Below are 15812 nucleotides of genomic sequence, written 5' to 3'. Positions count from 1 at the left end.
CAACATTGGCTTGACAATAAAAATGTTTCTTTTCTAATGTGTAATTTACATTTTAGAGCTTGATTTGTACATATCTTATTATTTTTTTTAAGTGCGCCGCAGTAGTGGACGCCAACAGTTGTATAACATTAATGCTTTACCATATTGGCCCCTTGGAGTTCGCCTTTTGCCGCCAGACAAATGGGAATCGTTTATGGCTGGCGTTCGGATAAATTTTTCATCGCGATGACCTTGAGGCCATGCATGAATACGCGTAGTTACAATATGCATACGTTTATTATAAGCTGGGTATACTAAAATGTTGACTGCCAATAAAAAATGTGTAAATATGTGGATAAGTGCGTACTATGTGGGTCTTTAGGATAGTTAAATGTCCACTAAGATTGAATTTTTCGTCGTTGTATTACGTTTTAATTTTCCTTTAATCTGTTTAATTTCTACTTTTAATCTTCGTTAACTTTATTACAGCAGTTAGTAGCTGCCTTTTTTGATAACTTATCAAACATGTGTGAAACTTGAGCTCATCTAGTGCGTGGGGGTGGTATTTCCCGCTTTAAACTCCCTCCCCCCTTGATGTTTGCCAAGCTGCTAATATAATTGAATACACGAGCCACATGTGATAATGAGATTTATTTATTTATTTAATTTAAATTGCCAGAGCTCGCTCATTTCGCTTTTTGCACTCTCGCGCTCTTTGTTTTTCGCGTTATGTGGGACAAGTAACATAATTCACAGGCAAATGCTAAATAGAATAATATTTTACCATTTCTCCCCGTCCATTTATCCATCGCTCTCTGGCCAGCAACAGGTTATTGATCCAGGCCGACAATTCGAGCCTTTCGAGAATGCAAATATCATTTCGGATCGTCCTTTCTGACTGTTTCCTCCACTAATCGACTTTGGCTAGTTCATGACGCGCCAACGCCGCCGCCTAATGACAGTTTTTCCCGCCTCAAACCGCCCCATCCGGCTTTCCGCCCCTCGATGGCTTACGCCATCTTGCCCCCGCTTGTTTGCATTGCCACAAACACCCATGAAAATCCAGGCGAACACAGATACCCGGCGACGGGCACACAGACACCGCTATACGCAGATATATATAGTATATGGCTTTGTTATCTGTTATCTGGCCCGCCTTTTGTGCCACTATCAACGTTGTCAGCCAAATGCAGACCAAACCGAATTGAGTTTCGCACAAATGGTGCACTCGGAAAAACATGATACCAACAGCAAATGATAAAATGTGTCCTATAACATTTACTATTATTTATTATTTCCATTATGTAAGGAAAATGAATTTACAGTTATTTTATTGAAACAAATATATGATTTAAACTGTTGAAACCTAATGTAGTTACCAAATAAAGGGATTTTTTTCTCTGTGCTTGGCGTGCGCCATTAATGAACATCGTTTGCTTATCCAGACTGGCCCCACAATGGCTCCCCCTCTCATTACAGTGCTTTTACCTATGCTATTGACATAATGTAAGCCGCCGAAGTCCGTCTGTGCGAGAGTACTTCCATTTCCCACTCGCTCTCTGGCTCTCGTTGGCATAAAAATAGTTTTGTCGTTTTTTTGGTCCTCTCTCTCTCCTTTTGCTACCAGTTGCTAGGTGTACAAAGATAGAATTGCTAAAAGGATGGCGAGAAACAAAGACAAGCCACAACGGTGCGTATGCTTAATACCCAGTCAACGTTGCGTATGAGCAATGTGGCATATCAAGATAATCCGAACAAAATATGACTAGCAAGGAATTTATGAGTTGAGCGTGCTTAATTTGTTGCTTTATTTGGAACGTATGCATACATAGTATGTGTTAATATCTTTAAAACGGTGTTGAAAGATCAACACTTCAAACAGACAACTGCAACAATGCGCGTCACCAGTTTGGACTCATTGTCTATTAAAATGCGAACAAAAGCAGAAATATACATAGTTTCAATTGCAAGTTGTGCAATCCCCTCACAGCCTTCACTTCATTTTGCAGCTGCCAAACGCAGCAGGATGATTTCCCATTGTTGTAGAACGGAAATTAAATCATTTCCGCTGTCAACTATCGCAGGCCCCTGCCAAGCAACAGCTGTCAAATGAAAGTGCGGGGAGAACTGCGTGAGCGATTGAATCGAAGTTGGCGAAGATCCGCTTAAATTCTCATGGCAAGTTGCACTCAATAAATTCAATACAAAAAGTGTACAGAATGCCATGGTGGGAGGGGGCAAAGATGTGAAAATGATGGTCGAAAAGTGGGTGAAAAGCGGATAAAAGTGAACGTGGAAGGCGGGATGCTAGAGGGCAGAACGTAAGTGGATTGGTTGCCAAAAACAAGCACGAGTCACTGGCAACTCAGTGCAATTGGTTCGAATTGTGGTAACGTATTTCTCTAGGAAGAACGTTTTGTGAGCGGGTATATGAACTATGACCAGGAGTGTGAGCTTTTCAAATAATTAATCCTTCCTGCACAAAGCAAGCCACACCGCAAGCCACTTCAAACAATGTTCAAATATTATATATATTTATGCCAAAACAATCTAACCTAATTTATCCACTTTCCCAATAAATTAAACGGAAATTCGAAGAACATTTTTCAATTACTTAATAAATATACCTATTGAAAATTAAAATCAGCTTGGCCGCAAGCCACAACAATCCTTTCAGAGCATTCCCGTCCATTTATCCTTTTCATCACCCCCTCGTCGCTTTTTCCTGCCATTGTTTGCTTTTGGCTTTTGAGCATTGTTGACGTTTCAGCGATGTCAGGCGCTTTGGCCATGTTTATTTTACTTAACTGACATTTTACTATGGCCTACGTGTGCCCGTGCTGCACCGTCAGTCCCATGGGGTCGCCACTCGAATTTCTCGCGACATTTTGGAGTCTTGTTTGTTCATCAATTGGCGGCCCGTCAGGCGAGCTCCCTGTTCCACCCTCCCCTTTCCACGGCCAATTGACTGTGGCGACCCCAAACGCGTTAATTGAATTGCTTCGACTCGCTCTCGCCGACACATGGGAAAATCGCCAGCGTAGGGCTTTAAAAGCTGTCAGGAATGTGAGATAAGCGAAAAGTGGTCAGGAAACTCTGGAGATACTCAGCGAAATTGTTGGGCGAAAAACTTTTAGTCTGCAAAGTTCACGTAGAGCACGTGAACTCGGGTCATGCATAAACATATTTATTCAAAAGAAAACTCCAACAGGTCTCGGCATAAACTTTTTCCTCTCGCCTAACTGAATAATTGACAAAGTAAATACGTTATTATGAAAGTGAGACAGAGTGAAAACACGAGAAATACGAGCGATCGCAGTAAAAGTGTGCAAACTACTCGAAAATTCGACAATTTCAATTGGCTGATATCCTGCGGCCTTTTGGCGGCAGCAAAATCAACAAAATTGATTCCACAACCTCCACGACAACAGCAGCCAAAAAATACAATTTACGTTACGCGGCTGAATTGCTCAAGTTCGACAAAATTCAATTCATTAAAACGGAGGGTTTAACATTCGCATTGCTGGCGGGCCCCATGGGCCAAGCGGCAAGTATGTGTCGATTTCGTGGTTGTCGCTACAAAAATAAGAACAAAAGCAGCAAGCAGCAGCAGCAGCAACAGCAACAGCAGCAGCAGCAGCAACAGCAACAACAAGCGCAGCAAACACCAAGCCATAGTCCTCAGATTCAGCATCATTCTGAGATAATCCCAGCTACAACAGGTGAGAAAGTGGCAAGCAAGAAAGTTTTGGTCATGCCTCGCATTTGCATAAATATTTCGTCACACGAACTTCTGGGCAAACAAAGCAAACAGGAAAACGCCAAAGAGACCAAAGAACCGAAAGAACAACGATGCTTATTTCATGCCCAGAAGCTCTTTTTCTTCTTCTTATTCAACTTCCGGTGCTCAGCTTTACGTTTTTCCGCCTTTCAGCTACCCAACATCGATCCGAATGGCAGCAAAAAATTGTTCTCTTTTGCACATTTGCCAACTTTCAATTTGCATTTGGCTGCACTCGAAAGCAACAATGCTATTTACACACTGGCTCATATATGCGAGCTAGTGTGTGCAGATATATGGTATTGTATGTGGTAACCATACCCTATAAATTTGGGTCATATTGTTGCTAACAAAAAGAACCGCAATCATTCAAGAATATCTATGGATCTATCATATGTTCAACCTGATAGGACTCCATTTTAAATATTTAGAAATAGAAAAGATACAATTATTATCTTACCATTGCAAATATGCTTATATATTCGGAATATAGATCTATTGAAAAATTATTCCTGACTACTTTTAGTACTCCACTAAATGTATTCCCATTTGCATTAGCATGTAAATCAAATATTGCCATCCCACGAAGAGTACTAAATTTGTTGTCATATCGCCGGGAACTCTTGATCCTTGCTTGTTCGTGCTAAAAGTAAAATTCCATTACAAATGTTGTATAAAAATTTGCCATTCGCCTGACTCAGACGATGGTGGCGGAGGGGGATTGGGGGTTGGATGTTGGTTGAGGGGCCATATGAATGTCTTACATAAAGCTGACGCATCAAACCGCAGCAAAGTGTTGGCGGCGGCGGGAAAATGGGAAACTTGGAAAACGGGTGCCACAGAACACCTCCCACACGACTCTGTCAAGTTGTCATTTGACTTCGAGTGCAGGAAATGGCCAAAGGAATTCAGCGGGGAGTGGAAAAGTGCTCCTGCTCTGTGCCAAATGTTTTGCAGCAGCTTAAGCATGTTGCATGTTGGATGTTGGATGTGTGCAAGGCAAATGCAGCTTAAAAGATTAAATTCCCTCCCTCGGAGGCTGCATTACATGGGTGGCATGTATGTGGCGTTCTAGTCATTCCATCTACACAAATCCCCCACTGCAGCACTAAGTAGCCGACTTTCAACTTATTGGCAAGCTTAGAAGCGAAAGACCAACGAAAAGTATCTATAACTCAGGAGAGTGGGAGACCTTGCAGATGCTTAACATGGAAATTTATGTCTGCACAGGGAAATTCTTGGGGGCACAAATCATGGGGGAAAAGCTGAAATTAATATTAAAGTGAATTTTAAATGGCAAAGCGAAAGGACCCAAAGGAAAAGTATAGTAGCATAAAATCCAATTAAATTTTTACTGCTATAAATTCCAGCGAAAAGAAAAACCTCGGATGGCATAAAAAAAGCAAATTTTAATATAAACGATATCGAACCCATATGGTAAACATATAAATAATTTTCATACCAGAAACCAAATAGGTATTGAAGCTTGCTGCAAATCAGTAATACATTTTCTGTGTTACCCAAAAAAGGATAAAAATGTAGAGTGGCATGGTTGTGTAAACTAGGAATTGCTAATTAAATAAACTTCCCAAAAATGATAAAAATGAAATAAAGCAGCAGCGAATGAAATAAAGCCAACCAACCGAAAATATTTCCGTATGTAATCTAGCCTAAAATAGACTACTCTAACGTATTTAAGTAAACGAAATATCCTTGATATTTGTTGTATACCAGCTTAGCCCGAAAGTCGAATTGTCAAGCGACAGGAACAAGTCGTTTGTTTATTTCTTTTGTGTAAGTCGAAAAGCAGCACATAAATCATATTTTCTATAGAATAAATAACTGGGGCACAAACAAAAAGGGGACAATGGAGAGAGAGAGGGAGAGATGAGGAAGGACTTCTTCCATCGCATCCTTGAGACATGTATCAGTGGGTTACTCGTTGTCGTATTTATATCTATTTTTAGCACTTAATCAGGCGCTCAATGCTGGCATTACAGACGCCAGACACTTTGCAGCAAGCCCACACGGAGTCAATATTTCAAGGAAATTGCCAATATTTCCGGTTAATGTTAACTGAAACACTTTGGGGGGCCCCAACTGCCAATGTTATTTATGGCGTTACGTATACGCCGCGTTTGCCATGTGTTACATATGCACACAGCTGTGTGCGAACGTCTCAGCGAACTCCCTTAAAAGTCGCTACTTGACACTTAATTGTTCGAAGAGGGACAGGGACAGCTTCAAATTGATGAGCTGAAAAAGCTATTGAACAAATTTATGTGATTTGCTCTCACAGCCAAATTGCTGAAATTGAAAAGAAAGCAGCAGCAAAGCGGCGAAAAGAAGCCATGTCAATTGGCAGCGACGTGGAGAGGGGCGTGTCCACGGTCACGTGCCAAGTGTGACTTCCCCTAAAGGATATGACCCATTTGCAATGCAAATGGTGCGTCAAGGGCGAAAGAGCTGGCGGCAAGCTCATAAAACTGTCGACACATGCAGCAGGCAAATTACACACGATGCAAAAAGTCAGCTTAAACGAATGTTTATAAAATTTAAATACATAAATACTGCTCTTAATAATTAGTAACAATTTATTTAGCCATAATGTTATCTTTTTAAAATAAGTTTGGATTAAACAAGCTATTAAACAATTCTTTATAACCACTATTTAAGAGGTCTAAGAAGATCCAACTTAGGGTGTATGTGCCCATAATATATCGCAGTGTAAGAATTTCGAATGTCCTGATAATGCGATTAAGTATTTATTTTTCCATTACTCCTTCCTCGTTGCAGGCCTGCATCTGCGGAGCATCGAGGAGCCAGCGACGACGCCGCTCCAGTTCCAGCCCACTGGCAGGATGAACACGGAGCAGGGGGGCACGGGGTACGGCGGCTACGGATCCAGCGAGCACTCGCTGCTCATCGCCACACGCCACGCCGGTGTCCCCCTGCCCCTCGCCCAGCACCAGCCACTCCCCGCCCACTATCAGCCGCTGAACCACTCCGGACCAGCCCCGCCCTCCTCCTCCAACGGATCATCCTCCTCCGGCGGTGGAGTCCAGACGTCGGCCACGCCGCAGCAACAGCAACAATACCAGGTGCAACAGCCGTACCAGTACCAGTACCAGCATCACTATCACCATCAGGCCAACTCGCCACAGCACCACAGACCCTACGATCCGGAGCACGCGCGGATGGAGGCCTGGCTGGATGAGAATCAGGAATTTGTACAGGATTATTTTATAAGGCAAGTCGAATTTGGATACTTTATACTTGTTTTCTACTATAAACAGAGGTTCTTTATTATACATAATACGTATTACATAAGATGGCTATTAAACTGCCACTTGCCGAAAACCAATCGAACTCTCCTTAAAACGTCCCAGTTGACCAATTGATAGCTCTTCTGTTAGCCAAGATAGACAGGGAGAACAAACCGAATCCTTGTAGAGACATAAATTGCATCTGCCTACAAGCGTTTTCGATGAACCCATCGAGCCAATAATCTATTTTGTCCATCGACGGGATAAATTCTTAAATTTGAAACTGCATTGTCAGTTGACACAGCCATACGGCAAACAATTGGGTTTGCCGATGGGGTTGGTGGGGATTTGGCCATGGGCGTGGATGGCTCGTTTCCGCCATAAACCGGAAATTGCCTTTGCCACAGCAGGACATCTAGGACAGCCCGGCAGCAAAGCGGGTTAAAGGACGTCCGTTGCCTATGACACATAATAAAAATCACTAACAACTAAAAGCATAAATTGGGCTTTATTTTCATGGTCGAGAGGAGCCGGCCAACGTACTCGGCTCCACTGCTCCTCCGGCTTTTTGGCCTGCGGGATGGTCATTAAACGAGGTCGAAAAAGGCTTCATTCTCTTGTGTGTGTATTTTGCATAAGAATATGCCGCGTGTCCTAAACAGTTCAACCATTTTGGTAGTAGTTCTCCCCCTTGTTTATATTTAAGAGAGAATTAGTTTTTATGCAGAACACGGGAAAAATTAAGCATTTTAAAAATTTACTTAACCATTTATTGCTGACTAAATCCATTTAGACTATAATTTGTTAAATTTCAATTTGGCTAATGTAAATTTTTGTTTTTTTTTTCCATCTTATTTATTGGTTTCATTCTTTATATTATATGGTTTTAAAACAAATTTAAATAGAAAACAATAAATATTTTCCTATTTTTTAAAGAGTGGTTTGCTGTGATTTCCCAACGTTTTGTGGCGTTTTGGTAGGATTTTATGTCGAAAGCGCGTGCCGAAAAGGACACATGCTGGGCAGGAATGGGAGTAGAAGTTGGAGCAGCTGATGCTGTGTAGTCCCGCTGCCTGAATATTTATGAGCTGGCATTTTATTAGACAATTTTATGCGGCACATGAATATGGAACGCGGCGCAAAATGCGTCGGCCAGCGCCTATTCATTTGCGATTTTTAATAAGATTTTAACGCGTTTACTAACTGAATTTTTCCGTCTATTTCCCACAGGAAAGCCACACGTCAGACCGTGGATGCCTGGCTGGTTTCCCATGCCACATCGGCGGGCAACGATGTGGTCAGCAGCACCTCACCCACACACGCCAATGGACAGACGAGCTCCTCGCGGGGTGGATCCGGTGCCACCACACCAGTGCGGTAAGTGATTCAATTGGGGCTTCGTACATTAAATACTGGTAAAATTCAATGTGGAAAATGTAGGGGAGAGCACTTTTACAGCGAAATAAATTGAGGAAGTTACGTACTTAAAAAAATTAATGCATTTTCCGAAGATCCCTTTTTTTGATGCCAGCGTTTTATATAAGCCAATTGGTTGCCAGTACAGAAAAGTTTTTACTTGCCAGTTTTGTGAGCCTTAAAAGATACTTTTTAAAGATACTAATGATTTTTGAATTCTTTTCAGAAAAATCTCTGCTCACGAGTTTGAGCGCGGCGGACTGCTGAAACCGATTGTCAACACAATCGACGGCACGCCCACATTTTTGAGCATTGGTCCGCCGATGGACAATGGCGGCGTGGGCGGCAGCTGCAGCAATCTGCAGAATGTCGGTGGCGTCGTGGCCGGACAGTATCAGTATCACCATCAGCAGCACCACCACAATCATGCCCATCTGCACCACAGCCAGCATAGTCATTACCAGGCGGGCGGGGCCGTTGGGAGCAGCAGCTTGGGCAGCACCGGTGGCGCCTCGGGAGCGGGAGGAGCACCCGGTCTGGGTGGCAGCGGTGGAGCCGGAAATGGCCATCAATATCCATACTATCATTGCCACCAGCGACCACAGCGCTTGTCACGCAACGAGCTCAAGCAGCTGGACGAGAAGGAGTTGATTTTCGAGCTGGTGAGTGGAAGCAATAATATTTTTGATTATAAGAAAAATATGTTAAATTTGTCCGATCACGTTCTGATAAAAACAATAATAGCCCAATATGATTCAAAAGTGCAATTGATTCGGAAATAACGTGACACATTCGCTTATATAAAAGTTATTCAGTACTCATTGAGTGAGTAGGTGAATGAGTAAAGTTTCCTCTGAATGCTTAACCATTAGATATCAAATTGAAGGTTCCCGCGAATCTCGATAGCTCGTCAATGATTATTTGTTGAGTTCCGCAAACGTGTTTGTTTGTCGGCCCATTGACGCTGTTATCGGCAAACACTCGAAAGACGTCAGTCACACAGTCTGTATTTCCCCATGGCTCCCTTTCTTTTTCAAATGCAACTGCTTATCAGTCGTGTAAATAACCGTACTGTGCTGTTTATCGCCTCCAGGTGAAGGACATTTGCAACGAGCTCGAGGTGCGCACTTTGTGCCACAAGATACTCCAGAACGTGTCCATTCTGCTGAATGCCGACCGAGGATCTCTGTTCCTGGTGCAAGGACGATGCAACGGACCCGACGGCCTAAAAAAGTAAGTGAAGTTAGCAAGATTTCGTTTATCAAATAAAGGATAATTCTATATTTAGTCCCCCATTATCCAAATCATCACCAAATGTGACCCTTCTAAAATATCTTTAAAATTCAATTTTAAAAATTTCTCAGTGCTTCACCAGTTGGTGAAAAGAGCTGCAATGAAGACAGCCATCTATCATAAATCAGTGGCATTCTAATAAGACAAAAGTGGACTGGTTCATGGCGCATAGCAATCAGCCAGTTGCTCCAGTCCTCCGCGTTAGCTATTTTCAACAATTTGTTGATGACTTCATATAGCTGCATTTTTGTGGACATTGTGGATAGAGCAGGAGCTCAGCTCCAACTTTGTCTTGGCAACATTTTTATGGCATTTATTTTTGGCATTTTATGAGTGCATCGCGCGGATGCTGCGTCCCCTATCCCCCCGAAAGCCGTGCCATAAATGCCATAACCCGGCAGCAACCTGCAACGAGGGGGTCAGTGGGGCATGTCAGCCATTTTGTATGCATCGTATGACGCCATTTTGCTGCCAACACTAATTGCAATTGTCTGCACGCGCATTTGGCAAATGCATTCTGTTGGGTAAAAAGTTTTTAAAGCCAAAGAAAAGCAGCAGGCAAGCTGGAAAAGTAGGCGAGGCACTGAGAAACAAATGGCTCAAATGTAAATCAATAATACTTATCAGGCTCGGATTGTGACTGCATATTCGTATTAATAAATTATGACCTAATTAAAAGTTTGGGAATTTTCGCCAGTTTTAATTATCAACAAGCGGAAATTCTGGTTGCATTAGTTTGCTTTCGCGTAATTTCGCAAGCTGATGTCATGCTGCTTATAATATTTTGGAAAACACTATTATTATTTTTCCTCTCAGTGGAATAGGAAAAGTTTGCATTGTGTCCGATGACAATGGACGATAGTTGCCGCCTGCAACACAATTTATAATTTTCAACTTTGGATTCCGTTTCTCCTGCAGATGCCTCGTCTCGAAGCTGTTCGATGTGTGCCCCCGCAGCACCGTGGAGGAAATGGAGCAGCAGGACGAAGTGCGGGTGGCATGGGGCACGGGAATCGCCGGCCATGTGGCCGAAAGCGGGGAGCCCGTCAACATACCAGATGCTTACCAGGTCAGTACCCAGCGAGTACTATCTTGAGGCAAATTTGACAAATTTGAATGCCAACCGGGTCATAAATCAAGCTCTGCTGCGAGAGTTGCAGATTATTCATTCGATTGTAAGATTTATGGAGGCAGATACCAATCCAATGTGTGTGTTGTGTGTACACTCGTATTAGTGCGGTGCTGCTCTTTAAGTTTTCAATATTGCGCAGTGAACTCGGTGGCCATCACCAGCACTTTTCACATTTCCCAGCTTCCGCCCCCGTGGCCACTGCCACATTTTCCCATTTTTTCGGCAGTTTTTCTTCGGCCTGTCTGCCAATTGGAGCGTAATTAATCTTACGCCAAGACAAGGCCGTGTTAGGCATGTTATATCACCCAGATATGGACTCCCAATGCTTTTATTCTTTTTTTTTTTTTTGACTTTAAGCCGCCCGGCTAACGATAACAATTGCGGCTGCTCGAAATGTTTTCCCCAAGTCACATTAAGCCAATGGGTGTAGATAAACTTACCGCAAATACGTGTCGCACAGATCGCTTGTAGCCCGCAGATCTCCTGATTGTTAGCACAATTAATCAAGGCCCAAATTTGACACTTTTCGGTACCAGACAGCGCGACCAAAGGTTTTCGGTGCGAATGAGGCGCATTATGGTTATGCACACCAGTTACGCTCGGGTGCAGATCTTTTGGTCGATCCCAGTGGACTTTTGACTCGGCTAAATGGCTGGCCAAACAGTTGTCAGCCGGCAGCGACAGTCGGAGGCGTCTGGAATCCGATAACCTACCAATTTTTGGAGCGAAGAAAGGCAGATAGAATAGATCATGGGGAATGTGTGCCAAGTGGGATAAAAATAGCATGGCCAACAACGGAATGATTGATAGATACAGAGCATTCTCAGTGTTAGATGGTGTAAAAGGGAGACGCGTTTTTTTTAAGAATCTTATTTAATAAGAAACTTATCTAAACGGGGGTATTTGATTACAATCAGTCAAAATAAGTTGACCTTATTGCTAAGACAATATTTTTACTTTGATAATTTTGTTGCCGCTAATACTTGAACTAATAATTTTACTTTTAAATAGCAGCCTTTATTGAATTTGTACTTGACCATCATAATGTAAGGGAAATAATAATAAGTAAATTTGTTTCTCTGTACATTGGCACTTGCTAGCGAGCGGAAATCGAAATAAATGAAGGGAAACCATTTGTAAAGGCTTACGAACGCTGAGCTTAAGTTAACAACGAAAACCCATTTAAATGAGATACTAATTCGTGCGCAAATTAATTTCGTTTCCCCGATTTCCCCACCCACAGGACGAGCGATTCAATTGTGAAATTGACTCGCTGACCGGCTATCGGACGAAGGCCTTGCTCTGCATGCCCATCAAGGATTCATCCGGGGATGTGATTGGCGTGGCGCAGGTCATCAACAAAATGAATGGCGAGTGTTTCTCCGAAATCGATGAAAAGGTGAGTGGACTGGACGGGCTGTGGCCTGTGGGCTGTGGGCTGAAGGCTGAGGGGTAAATGCGGAAATGGGGCGAATGGGGCCATGTGGAGATCGCATGACGGGGCAGTCTGATGGTTTCTTTTGTTCCGAATAAAGCCGCATAAGAGCTGCACCCACTGCCGTGGCAAATTGCATTCATTATTCAACAAAGGGGAAACTTGTTAAGAAAGCTTAGCAGAATGTCAGGCAAAATGCCATAAGGGATTATCCGATGTGTGATGCCAGTGGGACGCTCTCATAATTTTTATGGCATTTTGCAAGCTCTACTCTGCTATTTTCTGTTGTTTGAGCCATGTTAATCCTTTGCGGTAATCCCGACTAGGTCTTTTCCTCGTATCTGCAATTCTGTGGCATTGGGCTGCGGAACGCACAGCTGTATGAGAAATCTCAACTGGAGATCAAGCGGAATCAAGTGCTCCTGGATCTGGCACGCATGATATTCGAGGAGCAGAGCACCATAGAGCACATGGTCTTCCGCATTCTCACCCACATGCAGAGTCTCATCCAGTGCCAGCGCGTCCAGATCCTCCTGGTCCACGAGGCGGACAAGGGCAGCTTCTCGCGGGTCTTTGACTTCGAGGCGAATGACCTGAGCGAGGAGGAGGCCACTTCACGCACCAGCCCCTACGAGTCGCGGTTTCCCATCAACATTGGTATCACCGGACACGTGGCCACCACCGGGGAAACCGTAAATGTGCCCAATGCCTATGAGGACGATCGCTTCGATGCGAGCGTGGACGAGAACTCCTGCTTCAAGCACCGATCTATTCTATGCATGGCCATCAAGAACTCGCTGGGTCAGATCATTGGTGTGATCCAGCTGATCAACAAGTTCAATGAGTTGGTAAGTAAACCCCGAATAAATTACTTTACTCTTTGTCAAAAAATTCAAACTGCAATGCTCAAACAAGTTAAATCTTTTATCTCTGTCTAGAGTCTAGACACAGAACTATAATTTAAGCATATTAAGCCCCAATCGCGAGCTGCATATTTTAAACTGCTCCTATCTGCTCCCCCAGGACTTCACCAAGAACGACGAGAACTTTGTGGAGGCGTTCGCCATCTTCTGCGGCATGGGCATCCACAACACGCACATGTACGAGAAGGCCATTGTGGCAATGGCCAAGCAGAGTGTCACCCTGGAGGTGCTCAGCTACCACGCATCGGCCACCATGGACGAGGCTCATCGGCTGCGGGTGAGTTTCGGTTCGGTTCCCATCCGGTGCTCCTTATTGCCGTATTCTCGTAGTTCGTTCCGGATTAAATTGCCCTCCCGGGTGTCGTAGCTGGGAGGCCAGTGAAATACTTAATTTTATTTGCACTCACTTAATTTGCCGGAGGCCAAGAGGTCGTCCACTAGTTCGGTCTCTTAATTTTTACGCTGAGCCATAAATTAATGTGTCCTGCCGGATGCCCACTTCGGGTGCTTCGCTGTGCATTGTGTCTGCTGCGTTAGCTTCACGGTTTTTTTTCGTTTATTATTTCTGTGTGACAGAAACAGCAGCAACAAGCTGTCGGCCATAGGCAAGCTCCTCTGTCCCTGCCCCCGCGTAAAAAGCTTCAACGTGTTGACAGTTGTAATTAGTTTGTTCGCACAAGTATGACAAAAAGAAACTTTTCTACTGAATCGTGCGACTCCGACTCCACGCAGCTCACTCCTCATCGCCGGACTCACTCTGTAATTATGCTGGGAAAATTATGACCGCCTGTCGAGTTGCCAGCCAGACAAAGATGCTGGGTTATTAATTTTAATTAAAATTATGCCATACTAGGCTCTATTCCTGCATCGCACGAAGGCGGAGAGACGCTTATGCCATTTAGCTGGGAAAACCCTTTTTCCGGTCCGCAGCTGCCCTCTGCTTGGGTTTCTCCTTCTCGCACTCTTGTGGGTGCCTTGGCGGAAAAATGTCAGAAATTTTGATAAACTTCTCAGCTTTGGTGGCTAATATAGCACCATTTACATTTGCTGACAGCAAACAGATGAAGGTCCAGTGGGAGATTTTGCTTTTTATTCCTTTTCTTGGGGGCGCCTTGGTCTTGGGCACTTGCTGGTTTGTTTTAAGGTGTTGAAAGTAACTTGCTCCAAGCAATAGTTGGTTAAGTACTATGGGTTTATATTTTTGGACATTTTTAGCGATGCAATATTTAAACCAATAATAATTGGATTATAATAAGTGATAAGAAAAGAGTTATTTGTAGAAGATTATAAAACAGTTACAATAACTATTTTAGTTTCATTTGGAGAATCGGAAGCATTGAACAAATCTATTTAAGGTTTCTTACTTTAACAACATGTTATGCCTCTTGAAAATAATAAATTTAAATACTTTTTTAGCGCCTTCGAGTGCCTTCAGCTGTACACTTTCGACTGCATGACTTTAAATTCGATGACATACACTTTGAAGATGATGATACACTAAAGGTAAGCTCGAATATCATCCGCTGAATGTGAAACGAGTATCTAATCCGTTTTTTTAGGCCTGCCTGCGCATGTTTTTGGATCTCGATTTTGTAGAACGCTTTCATATCGACTATGAAGTTCTGTGCAGGTGGCTATTGAGTGTCAAGAAGAACTATCGCAATGTTACCTATCACAACTGGCGTCATGCCTTCAATGTGGCCCAAATGATGTTTGCCATTCTTACAGTATGTATAAAATGAAATTTTATTTTGTTTATAACATTTATTTTATATTTATATCTTATTTATGCAGACCACGCAATGGTGGAAGATCTTTGGGGAAATCGAATGCTTGGCACTTATTATTGGCTGCCTATGTCATGATCTCGATCATCGGGGGACCAACAACTCCTTCCAGATTAAGTGAGTATAAAAAGTAAATCTAAAGCTAAGTTTCTTACTTTACCATTCGTTTTTAGAGCGTCGTCGCCTTTGGCGCAGCTGTACTCAACCTCCACCATGGAACACCATCACTTTGATCAGTGTCTAATGATCCTGAATAGTCCTGGAAATCAAATTCTGGCCAATCTCTCATCCGATGACTACTGTCGGGTCATTAGGGTATTGGAAGATGCCATTTTGTCCACTGACTTAGCCGTCTATTTCAAGTGAGTATAGCTCGAACATATTTTGCGTGGATTAGTGTCTAAATTCCGGGTTGTTTTCACAGGAAACGAGGTCCTTTCTTGGAGAGTGTGAGCCAGCCGACGAGCTACTGGGTGGCGGAGGAGCCGCGCGCCCTTTTGCGTGCAATGAGCATGACTGTCTGTGATTTGTCGGCCATCACGAAGCCGTGGGAGATTGAGAAGCGTGTGGCCGATTTGGTTAGCTCGGAGTTCTTCGAGCAGGGAGACATGGAGAAACAGGAGCTCAATATAACTCCTATTGTGAGTTTACAAAAATTTTAAAAGTTAGGTTGAAATTAAATCATAATTATCTGTTGTAGGATATCATGAATCGAGAAAAGGAGGACGAGCTGCCCATGATGCAAGTGAACTTTATCGACTCCATTTGCTTGCCAATCTATGAGGTTTGTTCTGGATAAA

The 15812-nt window shown here is 43.2% G+C and overlaps 1 protein-coding gene across 3 annotated transcripts in view; it reads left to right on the top strand.

The window, feature by feature from the left end:
• LOC117150865 (dual 3',5'-cyclic-AMP and -GMP phosphodiesterase 11) overlaps positions 1-15812 on the top strand; it is a 43205-nt gene that overhangs the window by 25673 nt on the left and 1720 nt on the right. The window contains exons 1-15 of one of the 3 annotated variants that reach the window (XM_033317985.1): positions 3334-3701; positions 6557-7010; positions 8257-8403; positions 8669-9104; positions 9536-9675; positions 10654-10804; positions 12111-12266; positions 12629-13150; positions 13326-13502; positions 14642-14728; positions 14785-14952; positions 15020-15129; positions 15186-15374; positions 15437-15653; positions 15713-15796. In XM_033317985.1, coding sequence (XP_033173876.1) covers positions 3515-3701; positions 6557-7010; positions 8257-8403; positions 8669-9104; positions 9536-9675; positions 10654-10804; positions 12111-12266; positions 12629-13150; positions 13326-13502; positions 14642-14728; positions 14785-14952; positions 15020-15129; positions 15186-15374; positions 15437-15653; positions 15713-15796 — 3225 coding nt within the window. In that variant the 5' untranslated portion in view covers positions 3334-3514. Of the gene's footprint in view, positions 1-3333; positions 3702-6556; positions 7011-8256; positions 8404-8668; positions 9105-9535; positions 9676-10653; positions 10805-12110; positions 12267-12628; positions 13151-13325; positions 13503-14641; positions 14729-14784; positions 14953-15019; positions 15130-15185; positions 15375-15436; positions 15654-15712; positions 15797-15812 lie in introns of those variants that run through there. The other 2 variants (XM_033317983.1, XM_033317984.1) reach the window with 2 other exon arrangements.

This window comes from Drosophila mauritiana, chromosome 2L (genome assembly GCF_004382145.1).
Source record: "Drosophila mauritiana strain mau12 chromosome 2L, ASM438214v1, whole genome shotgun sequence".
Lineage (NCBI taxonomy): Eukaryota > Metazoa > Arthropoda > Insecta > Diptera > Drosophilidae > Drosophila > Drosophila mauritiana.
The sequence above is the reverse complement of the archived record's forward strand: the minus strand, read 5'-3'. Positions and strand labels throughout refer to the sequence as shown.